Raw genomic sequence first — 14,185 nt, forward strand, 5'->3', positions numbered from 1 at the left:
CGGGAGAGAGAGAGAGAGAGATGAGGAGAGAGTTTGTAAGGTGAGAGAGAGAGTGTGTGTTTTTTTCAGCGGGGGCAAATCGTTCTCGCATTTTTAAGTTGCGAAAACTTATAAAATTGCAGGCCTTCAAAATCTAAGGCAGAATTTTGGAATGCAGTAAAGGCCACCCACAAAATAACCTAAAAAATATAGTTAAAGGTTTAAATATCTTTAAAATTTGCAGATATATATATATATATATATATAATTTTCTCTTCTTTTCTTTTTTTTATTATGAGGCGAAGTTTCTCAACTGTTTGAGACTGCAAATTCCTAAATTAACGGATGCTTCCTCATCATCTCAAAATGTGCCATTTTCACCTCAAATATCATTTGGATAGCATTTCTGGTCACAGAGGTACTTAAAAGTGACATAATCAGTGGTGTGCCCTACTGCCCACGCACTGTTTAGAAAACATAACAACCGCTAAATGAGCAAATGACACATTGACTACAACTCCTCGAACGCAAATCCAGTCCATTATACAAAATATATGCATGGATAATCAGACTTAACACATAGCTTCTTAAAAGAAGCAGGTTTTGTCCCACACTGATTCTCATTGCTTCCTTACAAAAGTAATTCAGAAATTCATTTGAGGCCTCCACTAATCTCACAGGTTCAACTTACAAGAGATGAAGAGCTCTCGTACAACTTCTAAGTTGATACAAATACTAAGTAGAGTAGTTAAATAAGGGAACCCGGTATGTTATTGCTCTGGGGTTTGTGGTCTTCTTTGGAGGAAGAAGGAGCCGATCAAAACAGCAATTCCAGTAAGTGCAATTGTGAAAAAAAGCCTCTTCTGAGATGAATCATGTGCTCTCCCTCTAGGTATGCCTCGTTGCCCCCAATCAGATGCGCTCTCAGCCACCCTTAATGTGACAAGAGAAAAACACAATTCACAAAGTATCCCAATGCATTAGATAAGAACACATTCCCACTGATTCTGCAGAGTTTACTTAAATGCTCATTTATTGTAAACACAGGTTTTTATTTACTGCTACTGCGCCACCTCAGGAGAAGTTATAATAATAGCGTCGTAATTTCTCCTACAAATCTTCCAACCTCTTCACACAATTTCAATCTCACCAAACCAAGCATAAGGACATGGTATTGGAAACCTCTTGTAAATGGTTACAATCTGAGGAGCAAATGTCCTGAAAATATCTCCAAACCCTAAATTTTGGAGAACTTTTACTCCAGACCTTAGATGAGCAATCCAAGATAATTTATTCCTATAGAGGAGCACAATCCCCTCTACATGTTAAGTTCGAGTCCTACTATTGAACCATAATTAATAAATTTAAAAAAAATTAAAAAAGAGAAAAGAGGAACACAAACCCTAGCTTTTTGGAAACTGAAGGCCTACCAGTCACATTAGTCAACAATGTTCCCCAATGCAAAACGACCAAAATGAGAAATAACTGAGGAAATGACAAATACACTTTTTAAGCCAAACCAGATGAGAAAGCAATGAAGTACGCGTGGACACAATACAATAACACTCAACAATGAATCTCAAAATTTAGAGAAGCATTGACCAGTTGGGGAATTGAACCCTAGGAGTTCAGTTTATGTCACATTAGTCAACAATGTTCCCCAATGCAAAACCACCAAAATGAGAAACACCTCCTAACATAGAGAGAGATGCATATCATTCATGTCAAAACGAGGAAATGACTGATACACTTTTTAGGTCAAATAGGATGAGGATGTGATCACTACATAAATACCCCTGAAGTACACATGCACACTATAACACTCAACAGTGAATCTCAAATTTTAGAGAAGCATTAACCGGTTGGGGAATTGAACCCTAGGAGTTATGTGATGCAGCAGGTTTTGAAAATGAAATTCAATACACAGATCAGGACCATGCTTTACATAATCATAGAAAATTTACGGCCATAAGTGTTATAACTATCCAATTCATCAGTAGTTCGAAAGTGGGACCCATAGGAGCATCACATGACCCAAGGTATGCCATTAGCTTTTCTACGATCATATGGATTATAGTATACCTTCTCTAGACATTGAAATAAAAATACAAAGAGTCAAAAGAGTGCGATTTAGAAGTTATAATATTAATTGCATGACTAAACTTCCCCTCATAGGATTCATAGGACTGTGATACATAATGGCAACAGAAAAGGGACACAAGTACAACCACATTTTGCCAGATTTGTTTCCATAATGAAGAGGAAAAAAGAAAAATCTGAAATGGCGCTTTGTCCAAAGGTGCCAGAGGCCTGGGGTGGCACCCTCTCCATTCCATGACAAACACAATACAAATACCTATAGATGCAGAGTTTAAGAACAGAGACATGAGTCCACAGGATTAATCACACAGACCAAACAGTGGACATGAGAACATGTTACCATGTAGTCATAATAACTACCATTCTCCCATTGGGAGAAAAGGATGTGTTCTATAAATATATACAAAACAGCTCTTCATGATGAGCCAATCCAGCTCTATACCAGTGATGTCAACAGAAATGGTAATCCACTTTAGCCACAATTTCCAACTTTCCAACAATCCAAATTATCATAAACTACTAGGTTTTTCCTAATCACATGCCCTGATCGATAATGGGACTGGAATACCCTTTACTGGCCCTAAACCTTTTGTTCAGTTTTCTCTTAATCCCTATGCTGCCTAACCCTAACAATACTCGGTGGGATTTACAGGTAATAAACATATGCAGGGAGTCTCAAGAGCTATTCGAAAGAGAAGAGGTGAAAGAGCATTAGCACACACAAACATCAAAGCAAGTAGGAACCTTTATCTATTCATTAGTTAATTTATTAATGGCCAGGAGGTCGGGTGAACTTCTTTTTTCTGTCAAACCACAGAGAAGCTAGAAAAACGGAATAGAGAAAGAAAGAAGAAATGACTCAAATTCCGAATTGCCCCACAAGATCCCTTGCACACCCTTTCTATAGGAGTGGAGACGGGTCCTTATAATAATGGAGGCCTCATCATTGCACCGCATACAAGGACACATCTTGTACCATCACAAGGACAAAGATTCCCTAAAACAAGTAAAATAATGACTGACAAGGACAGATTGGGTATAATAATTGAAGCATTAGCGGTACTATAGTGACTGATATAACAATGACTAACATCGACTGGGTATGATAATGACTAACACACTTACAAACAGGGTACAATAATTTAAAGGGGGGGGCATGGGGGGGAGAGAGAGAGAGAGATTCTGCATCACATGGCACTGTACGCAAAGGAAGGCCCATCTACTAAATACGATGTGGGTCTCATCCTCTACCAACTGTTTCCCTTCAGGATGACATTTCCACAAGTTCTCCTGTCAGATCCTCCAGTTCCGGCAAGTCTTCTGATCGCTCTGATTGAGCCTTTTCTCCGAGCACAATTCCCCTTTGTTGTTGCCAATAATCATGAGCCTTTTCTCCAAGCACAATTCCCCTTTGTCGTTGCCAATAATCACGCCGCTTCATGTCTTCTTCCCATTTATTGAACATTCCTTCCTTCTAAGCTTCCGTCTAGCTTCATCAAGCAAGGCATTCAGTGGCCTTTCTGGAGCTAGTTTTCAAGTAGGCGGCAGCAGAACTTTGGTGGACTCATGACTGTAGATTCTTATGCAGTGCACTCGTACCAGAGACTTTGTTTTTTCATGTCCCAGAACACTTCTCTCCTTCTTCAACCTGTAATTCCACCTATAGATCCAAGGGCAACAGCTTCATGGAGAGCAAAGACAATTTTGTGAGCATTTGCATCTCCTAGTTTTCTAGGAATGATTCTTCTAAACCATTCCTTAGTCAACGCTTTTCTCAGAACTCCGTACTAGGGCCACCATTCTTTGTCAAACCAGAGGGGCCTAGGGGAGACAAAGTGGATCTCGATTTTCCCCATTTTCTTATGCCTCACAACTACAGAACCCATTGGCAGTAGCAACCTTTCGGCAGGGGCCAAACTAAGTGCAGACCATTAAGCTCCGAAGCAGTCAGACCTTAGTAGGGCATTGGCTATGCTCCACGCATCACTGCTACACACTGATGATGATATGGTGGTGAACTGGTGATTATCACATCCTTGCCATTGCTAGACCACTTGCTCCACAATTCATCCCTTCTCATCATTCCAATTTGGCATACTCCAATGAAGTATTCCCTAGTTAGGAAGTCTGTAAGAGAATTCTCTTTCCCTGGAACGTGTTTGATCATGTATGTTGTGTTTTCCCCATTTTCATAGTGATGCGTCATATCTGCATACCCGTTCGCATTAGCAACCTTTTGGCAGCGGCCGAACTAAGTGCACATCATTCGGCTCCGAAGCAGTCAGATCTTAGCAGGGTATCAAATATGCTCCAAGCATCGCCGCTGCACTCTGATGATGGTATGGTGGTGATTATCACATTCTCATCATTGCTATACTACTCGCTCTGCAATTCATCCATTCAAAGCATTCCAATTGCGCCTTCTCCTCCAGTGAAGTACTCCCTCGTTAGGAAGTCTGTACGAAAATTAATTTTCCCTGGAATGTGTTCAATAGGGAGAATTAACTTTCCCAGGTCGACTTGGGCAGTAAAACGTTGATTCAGGATATGAATTTGAAATTTCTGGATAGCTTTTAGGGAAGACAACTTCTTTTTCAAAAATGCATATTTGATTTGGACATCATTCCACAATACAACGCAAACTGCATTATCCCTCTCCCTTTTCTCCCATTCTATTTGAGCACTCCACCCCATTCGACATAGGTGTCAATAGTTTTTGGTTTCGAATCGTCCGGTAGGACGAGAATCGAAAGTTTCTGAACCCTTTCTCTAATGCAGGCTACGACCTTAGCGTGATTCTCTAATGAAATAGTCTTTAAGACTGTTTCTTTAGGAAATCTGTTAGAATTTTTTGGTCTGTGGCTAAGCCAGAGTATAGTCTGACACATAGTTTAGGTATCCCAAGAAACTCTAAAGCTGAGTTTTCTCTGGAATTTGGTCCAGGAATTTAGAGGCAAATTCAATGGAACGGTCCAGTATTTCGATCTTCCCATTCTTAATTTTTTTTTCCTAAGGTTTCAATTTCATCATTGAACATGTTCATTTTTTCTCAAAGAGCCAGTTTCTATCGCCTTTCTAAAGGACTGAAGATGTTTGAAATGGCTTTCTAGGTCCTTCCTGAAAATTAGGATGTCATGGATATAGACTGCAGTCTGCAGAAATGTAAAACATGGGTAAATGATCTTGTCCATTTTATTATGAAATTCGGCAGTGCATTCTTTAAGCCAAAGGGCATTACGCACCATTCAAACAATACCATAGGGATGGCGAAAGCAATCTTGTACCATAGTTACCCGAATCTCTCACCGATGGTCCTGATTCTGATTCAAAACCCCAATCCAGCTATTCAGACTAGGAATCTTCATGGAACCCATTTCCGTGAAATCTAGAATCACATTTCCTTATTTTAGGAATCTCAATTCCAACACTAATAGAATCTCATTTCGAATATTTATCGATTCTCGATTCTGCAGTTGGTGAATCATGATTTTACACTTATTGAAACTAGTTTCCACATTTACCGGAATTCTACCACTTCCCCCCTTTTTTTTCCTTTTGCTTTTTTTTTTGAGAAGTGATGTTTAGAAGTTTTCAGTGCATCAAAGTAATCGAGTTAGATACTCAATCTCAAGTTACAAGGTATAGTCACCTTTTATGACATGAAATGATGAATAGAAACCAAAGTGGTGGTCCACGTTCTCTACTTAATTCTTTAAATATGTATTGTATTGATCCAATGGAGAGATTGTAACTCCAAGATGTTACAAATAATATAATACAGATACTATAAATGTGCATGTATAGCATGTTAGTCAATGTCTAGCATCGAGAAATGTATTGTTTCCCGTGCAGTTCCCCTCTCGATTCTAAAGATGTCGGAATCTCGATTTGATAAATAAAGGAATCTCGATTCCATATTAGTCGATTCCAAAGAGCTAGGAATCTTGTTCCATCTATGTAGAGATCTTGATTCTTTTTTGTCGAATCTCTATTCCTAGAAATAGGAATCTCGTCTCCCATGTTTCCTCTTGTATAGACATCGATTCCGAAAATAGGAATCTTCCAACCAGCAGTGATTCCGTGCTTCCAATTCCTAAATGGATTCGGTTCCCAAATCGCTTTTGGTAACTATGTCTTGTACCGATCCCTCTAAGCAATTCTAACATGCCAAACACCCGATTTGGGGTCAAATTTGTTGAATATTCTGGCATCGATAATACAATTAATGAGCTTTTGGTGGTTTAGGACCCCATAGCGAATCCACTCCACAATATCATTGAGTAGCCTATAATTGATCACAAGCCTAGAAACCCCTGTTTCTGATCATTTCGATTATTCACAAACAAATGTTGGATAGGACCACAGGTTTTTGCTTGGTCATATTAGACCTTTTACTAGGAGGTCTTGGATCTCCTTGTTGTATTGTTGGACCTCCCACGGCATTTGCACTGCCCTAACTCGAGTAGGGATTTGTTTATCTGAAAAATCCTTTTGATATGAGAGGTTGATATGAGAGGTGAACCACCCACGAATGCTTTTCCCATAACACTTCAGGGTTTAGAGAGCAAACAGTATCAAAGCACTACATGATCTCCTCTATGTACTTTTGATAGCACATTTCTGCAAGCTGCGATCTAATCTGTACGTGCGGAATATCGTTCTGCACACTAGTGATGGTAGTGTATGCCCAACTCATTCTCTGGTAATTCTCGCAATGGCTGACGGAAATGGAGGGACAGAGAAATAGAAAAGAACTTACTTTTCTCCTAAGGTGGCCACTGATTCCTTTGACACAAAAATGGGCCCGATTTTTGCGATGAAAGCCATCCCTAGACCTCTATCACATTCTAGGCCATCCACGACTATGAAATCAAAGTTTTCACAAACATCACCTATGCGAGCGTGCACATCTCCTACCAGGATCTCCCTCTTCAGGAGAGCTCCATCTATAGCTTTAGCTCTCTCTGCACATGCCATCCATATATGGGATGGAACCAAGGACTTTCTAAGGCCCTTGAAGTTAGATCTTGAACCTACGTTGGAAAAGACCTTTCAATGGACAACTCCAACTTTGATGGTTGTGATGGTTATCCATTTCTGGGCACCGTGAATCATTTCGCCAATGAACATATTGCCAAGCTCATCACCTTCTGTTTGCGGGATTTGAAGTGGTGAGACATCTATCTTTGATCAGCTTGTTTTCCTATGCTCTTTAGCCTGCCAAAGTTCAATGGCTTGTACCAAGTCTGTCAATGTCCTTCACTATTCTACCCACTTTATCCTGGTCTGCTGTTGCACCCACCCATTGTGAGAGCTAAGAGTGTGAGGAATCTTTGTCCATATGATGACACAAAAGGGGTCCTTGAATGTAGAGAAAAATGAAGCCTCATTCTTGTAAGGACCCCTGCCCACTCCAACACAAAGGTGGTGCCAAAGTCTCAAGGGGGCATTTTAGGGTCAACAAACAGTATCCCAGTCGCATTATCAATCAAGGCTAATGCGATTGGTACACAAAACTCCGAGGTATCCCATCCATCACATTTAGTTTAAGAACTGAAAAACTCGGCCAGACCCAAGTTTTCATAATGGGACCCTGCAGCTCAAGTTCACAAAAACTTGAAATGGGTTTTGAAAACTAGTGTTAAAGTAAACATGTGTTTGTCAGTGTGACATGTGAATCTATGTAAATGTCTACCAGCCTACATATTCAGTCAATAATAATACCAGTATCAATATCATCAAGTTTTCTGTGAAATGAGTGGACAAGGTACAAGTCATAGCAAATAACAGCCCAAACAATTGCTAAATATTGAGTCCTACAACTTAGAATAGAACTGCTTAGCCACAAAACACATGTGGAGCTTACAATTACTAATACCTCCTCAAGCAAGATACATACTTGAATAAGTAAAATGCTTCTGTTATTCATCGCTTTGCAACATGCAACAGATTGAACAAGCCACTTATCCTCGCATCGTAACAACAAAATGAGTTATAATAGTGTTAGTCTAGTTCCTCCTAATAGAAGGGCATAATCACCAATTTTGTATAGAGTGTTCAAATCAATATGGTCGTCCAATGCTCAATTCCTGTCTCCCACACTGAATGGGAAGTGCAAACAAGGTGGATTAAAGAAGGCAGGGTGTGACAGTCATGAGTCTTCCAAGTGTTCCCATCCCAAACAGAAGAAATCTAGTCAGTTATCTCTTGTGCATAAAACTTTCAGAGCAATTGTAAGCATAAAGATTCCCAAAAAACCATAAATGATCTATGGATTATATGAAACGCTATCCGCAATGAGAAAAAACCCCAAAATGAAATAATATCCACCTGGAAGGTTCAGCAGGAACACCAGGAGTGCCGCTATGAAATTGTCTTTCATGGTCCAACCGCTCTCTGAGCCTAACATATTTGCAACAAATTTCACAATATTCCGTCCGGTTCCCACATACCTCCTGGAAAACAATAAAAAAAAAAAAAAAATTGAAACATTTTTCAAAGAGAGCTATTGCTGTTACAACTGAAAGTTTGTTCCGATTAAAATCAATATCCAACAGATCTCACCTGATGCTTGAAGAGATCGACCACAGGCAATGGGAACTCGCAATACTCACACGTGACAATCCTCTGAGGGCACCTTTCACCTTTATGTAGGGTTAGCACTTCACGCTCAACTGTCTCACTGCATAGTGAACAAGACACCTGCTTTCACAATTATCGGCTACAAAGGTCAAGACGATATTGCAGTGGCCTCAGCATTAATAGAAATTTTATTGAAAGAAACACAATAAGGCAAACAAATCTCATGAAATTTTCAATGCAGGAATTCCACTAGATCGGCATAACTAGGGATAATGAGTCTTTGCTTTGACATTTGACATCATTTATACTAATGAAAGCTTCAATATATATGGCGGTTGAGAATCACGACATCGATTAAGTTTGAGAATGAAAGCGAGATTGACTTCCCAAATTAAACAAATTACTTAATTGGAGGTGCATAAAGTTCTTGCTCAAACACAATGTTGGAAGTGCATTATGCTCAAACATCTCATCAATCACTCAGGTTCATAATATTTTACACGGCATGGAACCAGTGTAAAACAATATATGTGTATATATATACGGCATGGAACCAGTGTAAAACAATATATGTGTATATATATAAATATATATATGGAAAAATTTGATACAGAGCCGAGGCTCTAAACAATCAAATTAGAGCCCACCTCAAAAATTTCACAAAAAAGAGGTTGTTTTGATGCCCAAATAACCTCAAATTGATCATCTCGACATCAAGATGCATGGACATGAGAAAAAAAATAGATTTCAAGTTTTGGAAATGGTGCATCTTGTAACATATTTTTGGACCGTCAATTTTCAAGATTTTCAAGTTTTCATAGATCTGCTCGATATACACTATTTTTTAAGCTTTAAATTTTATAATTAAAGATGACAATAAATTTTAAGGCTATCACAAAGATTTCCAGTATTGAAACCACATATCTTAACACTATTTGAAGGTGCGCTTTACTTTGATTGTTTAGAGCCTCGGCTCTATACAAACCGCACCCTATATATATACATATATATATATATATATATAGGAAAGCTCTTCCCAACGCCTATAGACGAAAATGAACAGTGATTCCGCCTACCCTCATCACAGTTGTCCGGCAGTGTTTCAATTTTCATTTTTTTTCTACAAATCCAAATTACTTAAAATTTGGAGCGTGTGTACATCTTAGTGAGGTGCAACTAATAAAAATATGAAGAATATAATTCGCAAAATATAAATGGACAAAAATACCCCCGTAAACTTTCAGAGGTATTTTGGTCAATTTATATTTTGTAAATTATTTTTTTCATATTTTTATTAGTACACCTCACTAAGATGTACACAAGCTCCAAATTTCATATCATTTCGATTAGTAAAAAAAAAATTGAAAATTGAAACACTACCGGACAACTATGACCGTGCGATGAAGTTTGGATGGTGATGAAAGTAGGCGAAATCACTGTTCATTTTCGCCTATAGGCGTTTTGTAGTATCTTCCATACATACATATATATATATATATGGAATTGCAGGTTCTTTTTGGTTTTGAGTTTATTTTGAACTCTTTTCAAAATATCACTAAAGTTGTAATCTTCGTTAGTAGGAACAAGAGTCGGTTTAGGAGCAAGAGAACTTGAAGGTTCTTTGGCCATGTTGATATAATGAATTAAGGCTTCTCTTTTATCCTCAGGGTCGCTTATTTTATCAATTAGATCAATTATGAGATTTTCTTCCTTGGTCAGAGTATTTAAGTTTAGGCCATTCAAGAAATTACACTGACAATTAATATCTTCATAATCTTATTTTATCAATTAGGTCAATTATGAGATTTTCTTCCATGGTCAGAGTGTTCATTTTTTATAAATCAATGTTATTATATATGAATGTTACTCTTTCCTCTTTATGAATTTTATTTTATTCTTCTTCCGCTATTTATGGTATCAGAGCCGAGTTTATTCAGTAGAAAACTGAACCAATTTGTACATTTTATCTTGTTAACATACCTAAAGTCGCTGTGACCCAAAGACCACCGTGAGCTAGGAAGGCCAAAAGGTGCAGGGACTGTTTCCGGTTGACTCGGAACGAAAACTAAGATGAAATGGCAAATTTGTTTAAAACATTATCGAATAGAACCGCTTCTGGTAGTTCTAGTAATAATACTCTACAAGTAAATAATAGAGAAGAAATAATAATAGATAATATTGAGAAACAATTGCAAAACTGGAATATCCCAAAGGTCCCAACAAATGATATTTATAAAAAAGGAATATTTGAGTTTAAAGCAGTTTTTCAATAAAAACAATTGAAGAAACTCTCAGTTATGGAAAATCAAGATAGCTTTCAACTCTTTTCAACTAGAATGATTGCAGATCATATCAAAAGGGGTTATAACTATCTTCATGTAGATCTTGTACAAATAGTAGTAAAACCATTAACTAAAAAGGACTAAATAATTCGGTTTTACTCTATCTATGACATAGTAGACATAAAAGATTCAGTGACTCTTTTAGGGATCGTTGAGTCGAGTGTTTGCAATGGACCTATATATTTCAACTGCTTTCCAAATTTTTCTGTGTACCTATCCAATCCAAATTTATTAAAAGTTCTAACTCTTAACCTTAAAACTCAAGGTTTTGACATGGACCCTAGATCCCAGAACTTGGCTTTTGTTTATAGAATTTGTTATAAGGTCATGAACACTCTTTGTCCTAATACAAGATTAATGGATAAAAAAAGACAAACAATATTTTTTCAAACTAATATGGAAAAATCTATTCTTGTCACGCCCAAAGCTATATACTGAAAGCAGGTAAACTTACCAGAAAATTGGTCTGTACAAACTGAGACTCGTTTACCTATTCCTGAAAATAAAGAGCCAGAACAAATAATTGAATATCCAAATGGAGAAGTTGAAATCCAATTTCCATCCCTTAGAAAAACCAAATTGAGTATTCCAAATACTGTTTTAGCTCTTAGGCTGCCTGCCAAGAATACTGTACCTGCAACTTATACTCCTTCTAGAAGTTTGACTTCTTCAGTACCTCAATCTAATTATGAAAAAGCGCATGATGACAAAATCATTTTAGAAGGATTAAAAAAAAATGAAAAACAGGTATAACATCCGGTTTATACTGTAAATACTCCCAGCTCTTCTCAGACTAAACCTGATGAGCCAACCATGTCTGAATTTGATTTCGAAATTCTGACAATTCAAACCCAAGATAAGTTTGTCATAGATAAAACTGGGTAAAAAGGGATTTTCTGTCTAAAGAAAATAAACAAATAAGGGAATGGTTCCTCGAAGAATTTAATGAAAGACTGAAAGAACTCTTTCATAGTAAATTTAATAAATTCATGATACAACATAAAACAAATATAAAAATTTTTAAACGACTTAGGTATATCCTTAAAAAGGAAGGAATAAAATACCCAGAATTTCAGGATAATACTATCCAAAATATTAATACTGTTCAAAACACCTTTCATACAGTTAAAGGAGAAAGCATTGAAGCTATCCATCCTCTTGAAACTAGTCTAAACCTAAAAGGAGAAAAACAAGACAAAAGCTTCACCTTTCAAAATTGGACCAAAAGTTTCTGATAACCAGATGGCTAAAATTGAAGCCATATCCCATATAATAGAACAGAATAATTATACAAATTTATTCCTACAGACTATAGGGAAACAGAGCAATAGAATAGAAAACGTCTTAAATAAAATAAAACCTCAAGAGAAGAAATAAGATAAAGAAAAGAGTGCAGTTTTATTCAAACCACCTCCAAGTATTGCCGCAGGAAAGTTTAACCTGCAAGGAATTAAAAAGAAAGAAGACAATAAAGAATTGGTAGATGAGTTGATGAAAAGATTCGAAAAATTAGATATTAAAGGAAAATCGGGTAATATCCAAGTACTTCAACAAGACAAAAGTTTTTCTGATCTTGAAATATCTAAAATAGAAGAAACTTTTAAACCAGAAAGCTTAAAGCTTAATAGGATTGACTATGGGAGAACAACTAGGCATGTAGCCCCAACAAGAATGTATTATCCTAGGCCCACTCCTGTAGATCTACAATAGAAGATGATCTCATTACTACTTCAGTCTCCTGTTCAGGACGATCTATAGTAAAGTGGAATATAGATGGGATGTCTGAGACTTAAATTCTCGATCTCATGAAACATATGACTATATATGCCACCGCATGTAAAGCACGTGGAAACCAAAGCCACGAAATTGCTAAAGCCATTATATGTGGTTTTGCTGGATTACTTAGAGGATGGTGGGGTTTTCATATGGACGAAGAAGCAAAAAATCAAATCTTAAATGCTACTAAACAATGGGCTTTTAAAAGTGAGGTAGGACCTGGACAGGTCCTTGAGAATATAGTTACTGATGGAGATGCAGTAAATATTTTAATATATACCATTACTCTTCACTTTATGGGGAGTACGGCCTTTTTATCAGCTAGATCTAAGGATCTACTTTGAAATCTTCATTGTCCAACTCTATCACATTACAAATGGTATAAAGATGTATTTTATTCCAGACTGCTAACTAGAGAAGATAGTAAAGCTAACCATTGGAAAGAAAAATTCATTACTGGACTTCCTCATTTGTTTGGGAAAAGAGTTAAGATAAGATTGAAAAATAAGCATGGAGGAATTATTCTTTATTCTTTGTATACTCTTCGAGAATTATCAGCAGAAATTTGTGTTGAAGGTCTTGCTTTATGCACAGACTAAAATTGAAAAGACAATTGGAGAAAAAAAGAATGACGGGAAAAAAGGAATTGAGAGATTTTGTGAGCAATTGGGCTTTAACACAATACCTACTTCCAAGCTCTCTCACAAACAGAAATTTAGAGACAAAAGAGATTCTAGAAAGACAAAGTCTAGATATTCAAAAGGAAAGAAAAATACCTTTCCTAAAAAAATTTTACAAGATCATTAAACAAAAGGGAAAAAGGAAAATAGCAGTTTGCTATAACTGTGGGAAAGTAGGACATTATAAAAATAAATGTCGTATGAAAAAGAAAATAAATGCTTTAGAAATAGACCTTGAAATAAAAAAACAATTATTTGATATCCTCTTAATTAAAGAGAGGATTCTGAAGAATTCTTCCGACTCTGATGAAGAAATGCTCATCGGAGAGATAAATGATGAAGAATTGATTTTCTCCAGTTCAGATTCTGAAACAGATTTTGAAGATATTAATTGTCAGTATAATTTCTTGAAAGGCCTAAACTTAAATACTCTGACCAAGGAAAAAAATCTCATAATTGACCTAATTGATAAAACAAGTGATCTTGAGGCTAAAAGAGAAGCCTTAATTCATTATATCAACATGGACAAAGAACCTTCAAGTTCTCGTGCTCCTAAACCGACTCTTATTCCTACTAACGAAGATTGCAGCTTTAGTGATATTTTGAAAAGAGTTCAAAATAAAACTCAAAACCAAAAAGAACCTACAATTCATGATCTAAAAAATGAAATAAATGAGGTTCGAAATGAATTGATAACTCTAAAAACTAGAGTACAAATTCTTGAAC

The 14,185-nt window shown here is 36.8% G+C and overlaps 1 protein-coding gene and 1 long non-coding RNA gene across 5 annotated transcripts in view; both read right to left on the bottom strand.

Annotated features, from left to right (window-relative positions):
- Positions 1 to 471: 471 nt before the first annotated feature.
- The window catches only part of LOC18446405 (TRAF-type zinc finger-like protein), a 31,042-nt gene continuing 17,328 nt past the window's right edge, over positions 472 to 14,185 (bottom strand). For 2 of the 4 annotated variants that reach the window (XM_011629572.3, XM_011629571.3), the window contains exons 4-6: positions 8,644 to 8,781; positions 8,410 to 8,534; positions 472 to 912 (exon numbers count right to left, since the gene is read on the bottom strand). In XM_011629572.3, coding sequence (XP_011627874.1) covers positions 750 to 912; positions 8,410 to 8,534; positions 8,644 to 8,781 — 426 coding nt within the window. In that variant the 3' untranslated portion in view covers positions 472 to 749. Of the gene's footprint in view, positions 913 to 7,785; positions 8,239 to 8,409; positions 8,535 to 8,643; positions 8,782 to 14,185 lie in introns of those variants that run through there. The other 2 variants (XM_088855975.1, XM_088855974.1) reach the window with 1 other exon arrangement.
- Positions 10,642 to 11,761, bottom strand: LOC148779208 (uncharacterized). Its single transcript, XR_016047652.1, has 3 exons — positions 11,638 to 11,761; positions 11,458 to 11,499; positions 10,642 to 10,726 (listed from the first exon to the last, which is right to left on the bottom strand). It is a non-coding gene; the product is annotated as an uncharacterized LOC148779208 (long non-coding RNA).

Source organism: Amborella trichopoda, chromosome 13, assembly GCF_054954075.1.
Source record: "Amborella trichopoda isolate Santa Cruz 75 chromosome 13, AtrichopodaSantaCruz75HAP2 v2.0, whole genome shotgun sequence".
Taxonomy (NCBI): domain Eukaryota; kingdom Viridiplantae; phylum Streptophyta; class Magnoliopsida; order Amborellales; family Amborellaceae; genus Amborella; species Amborella trichopoda.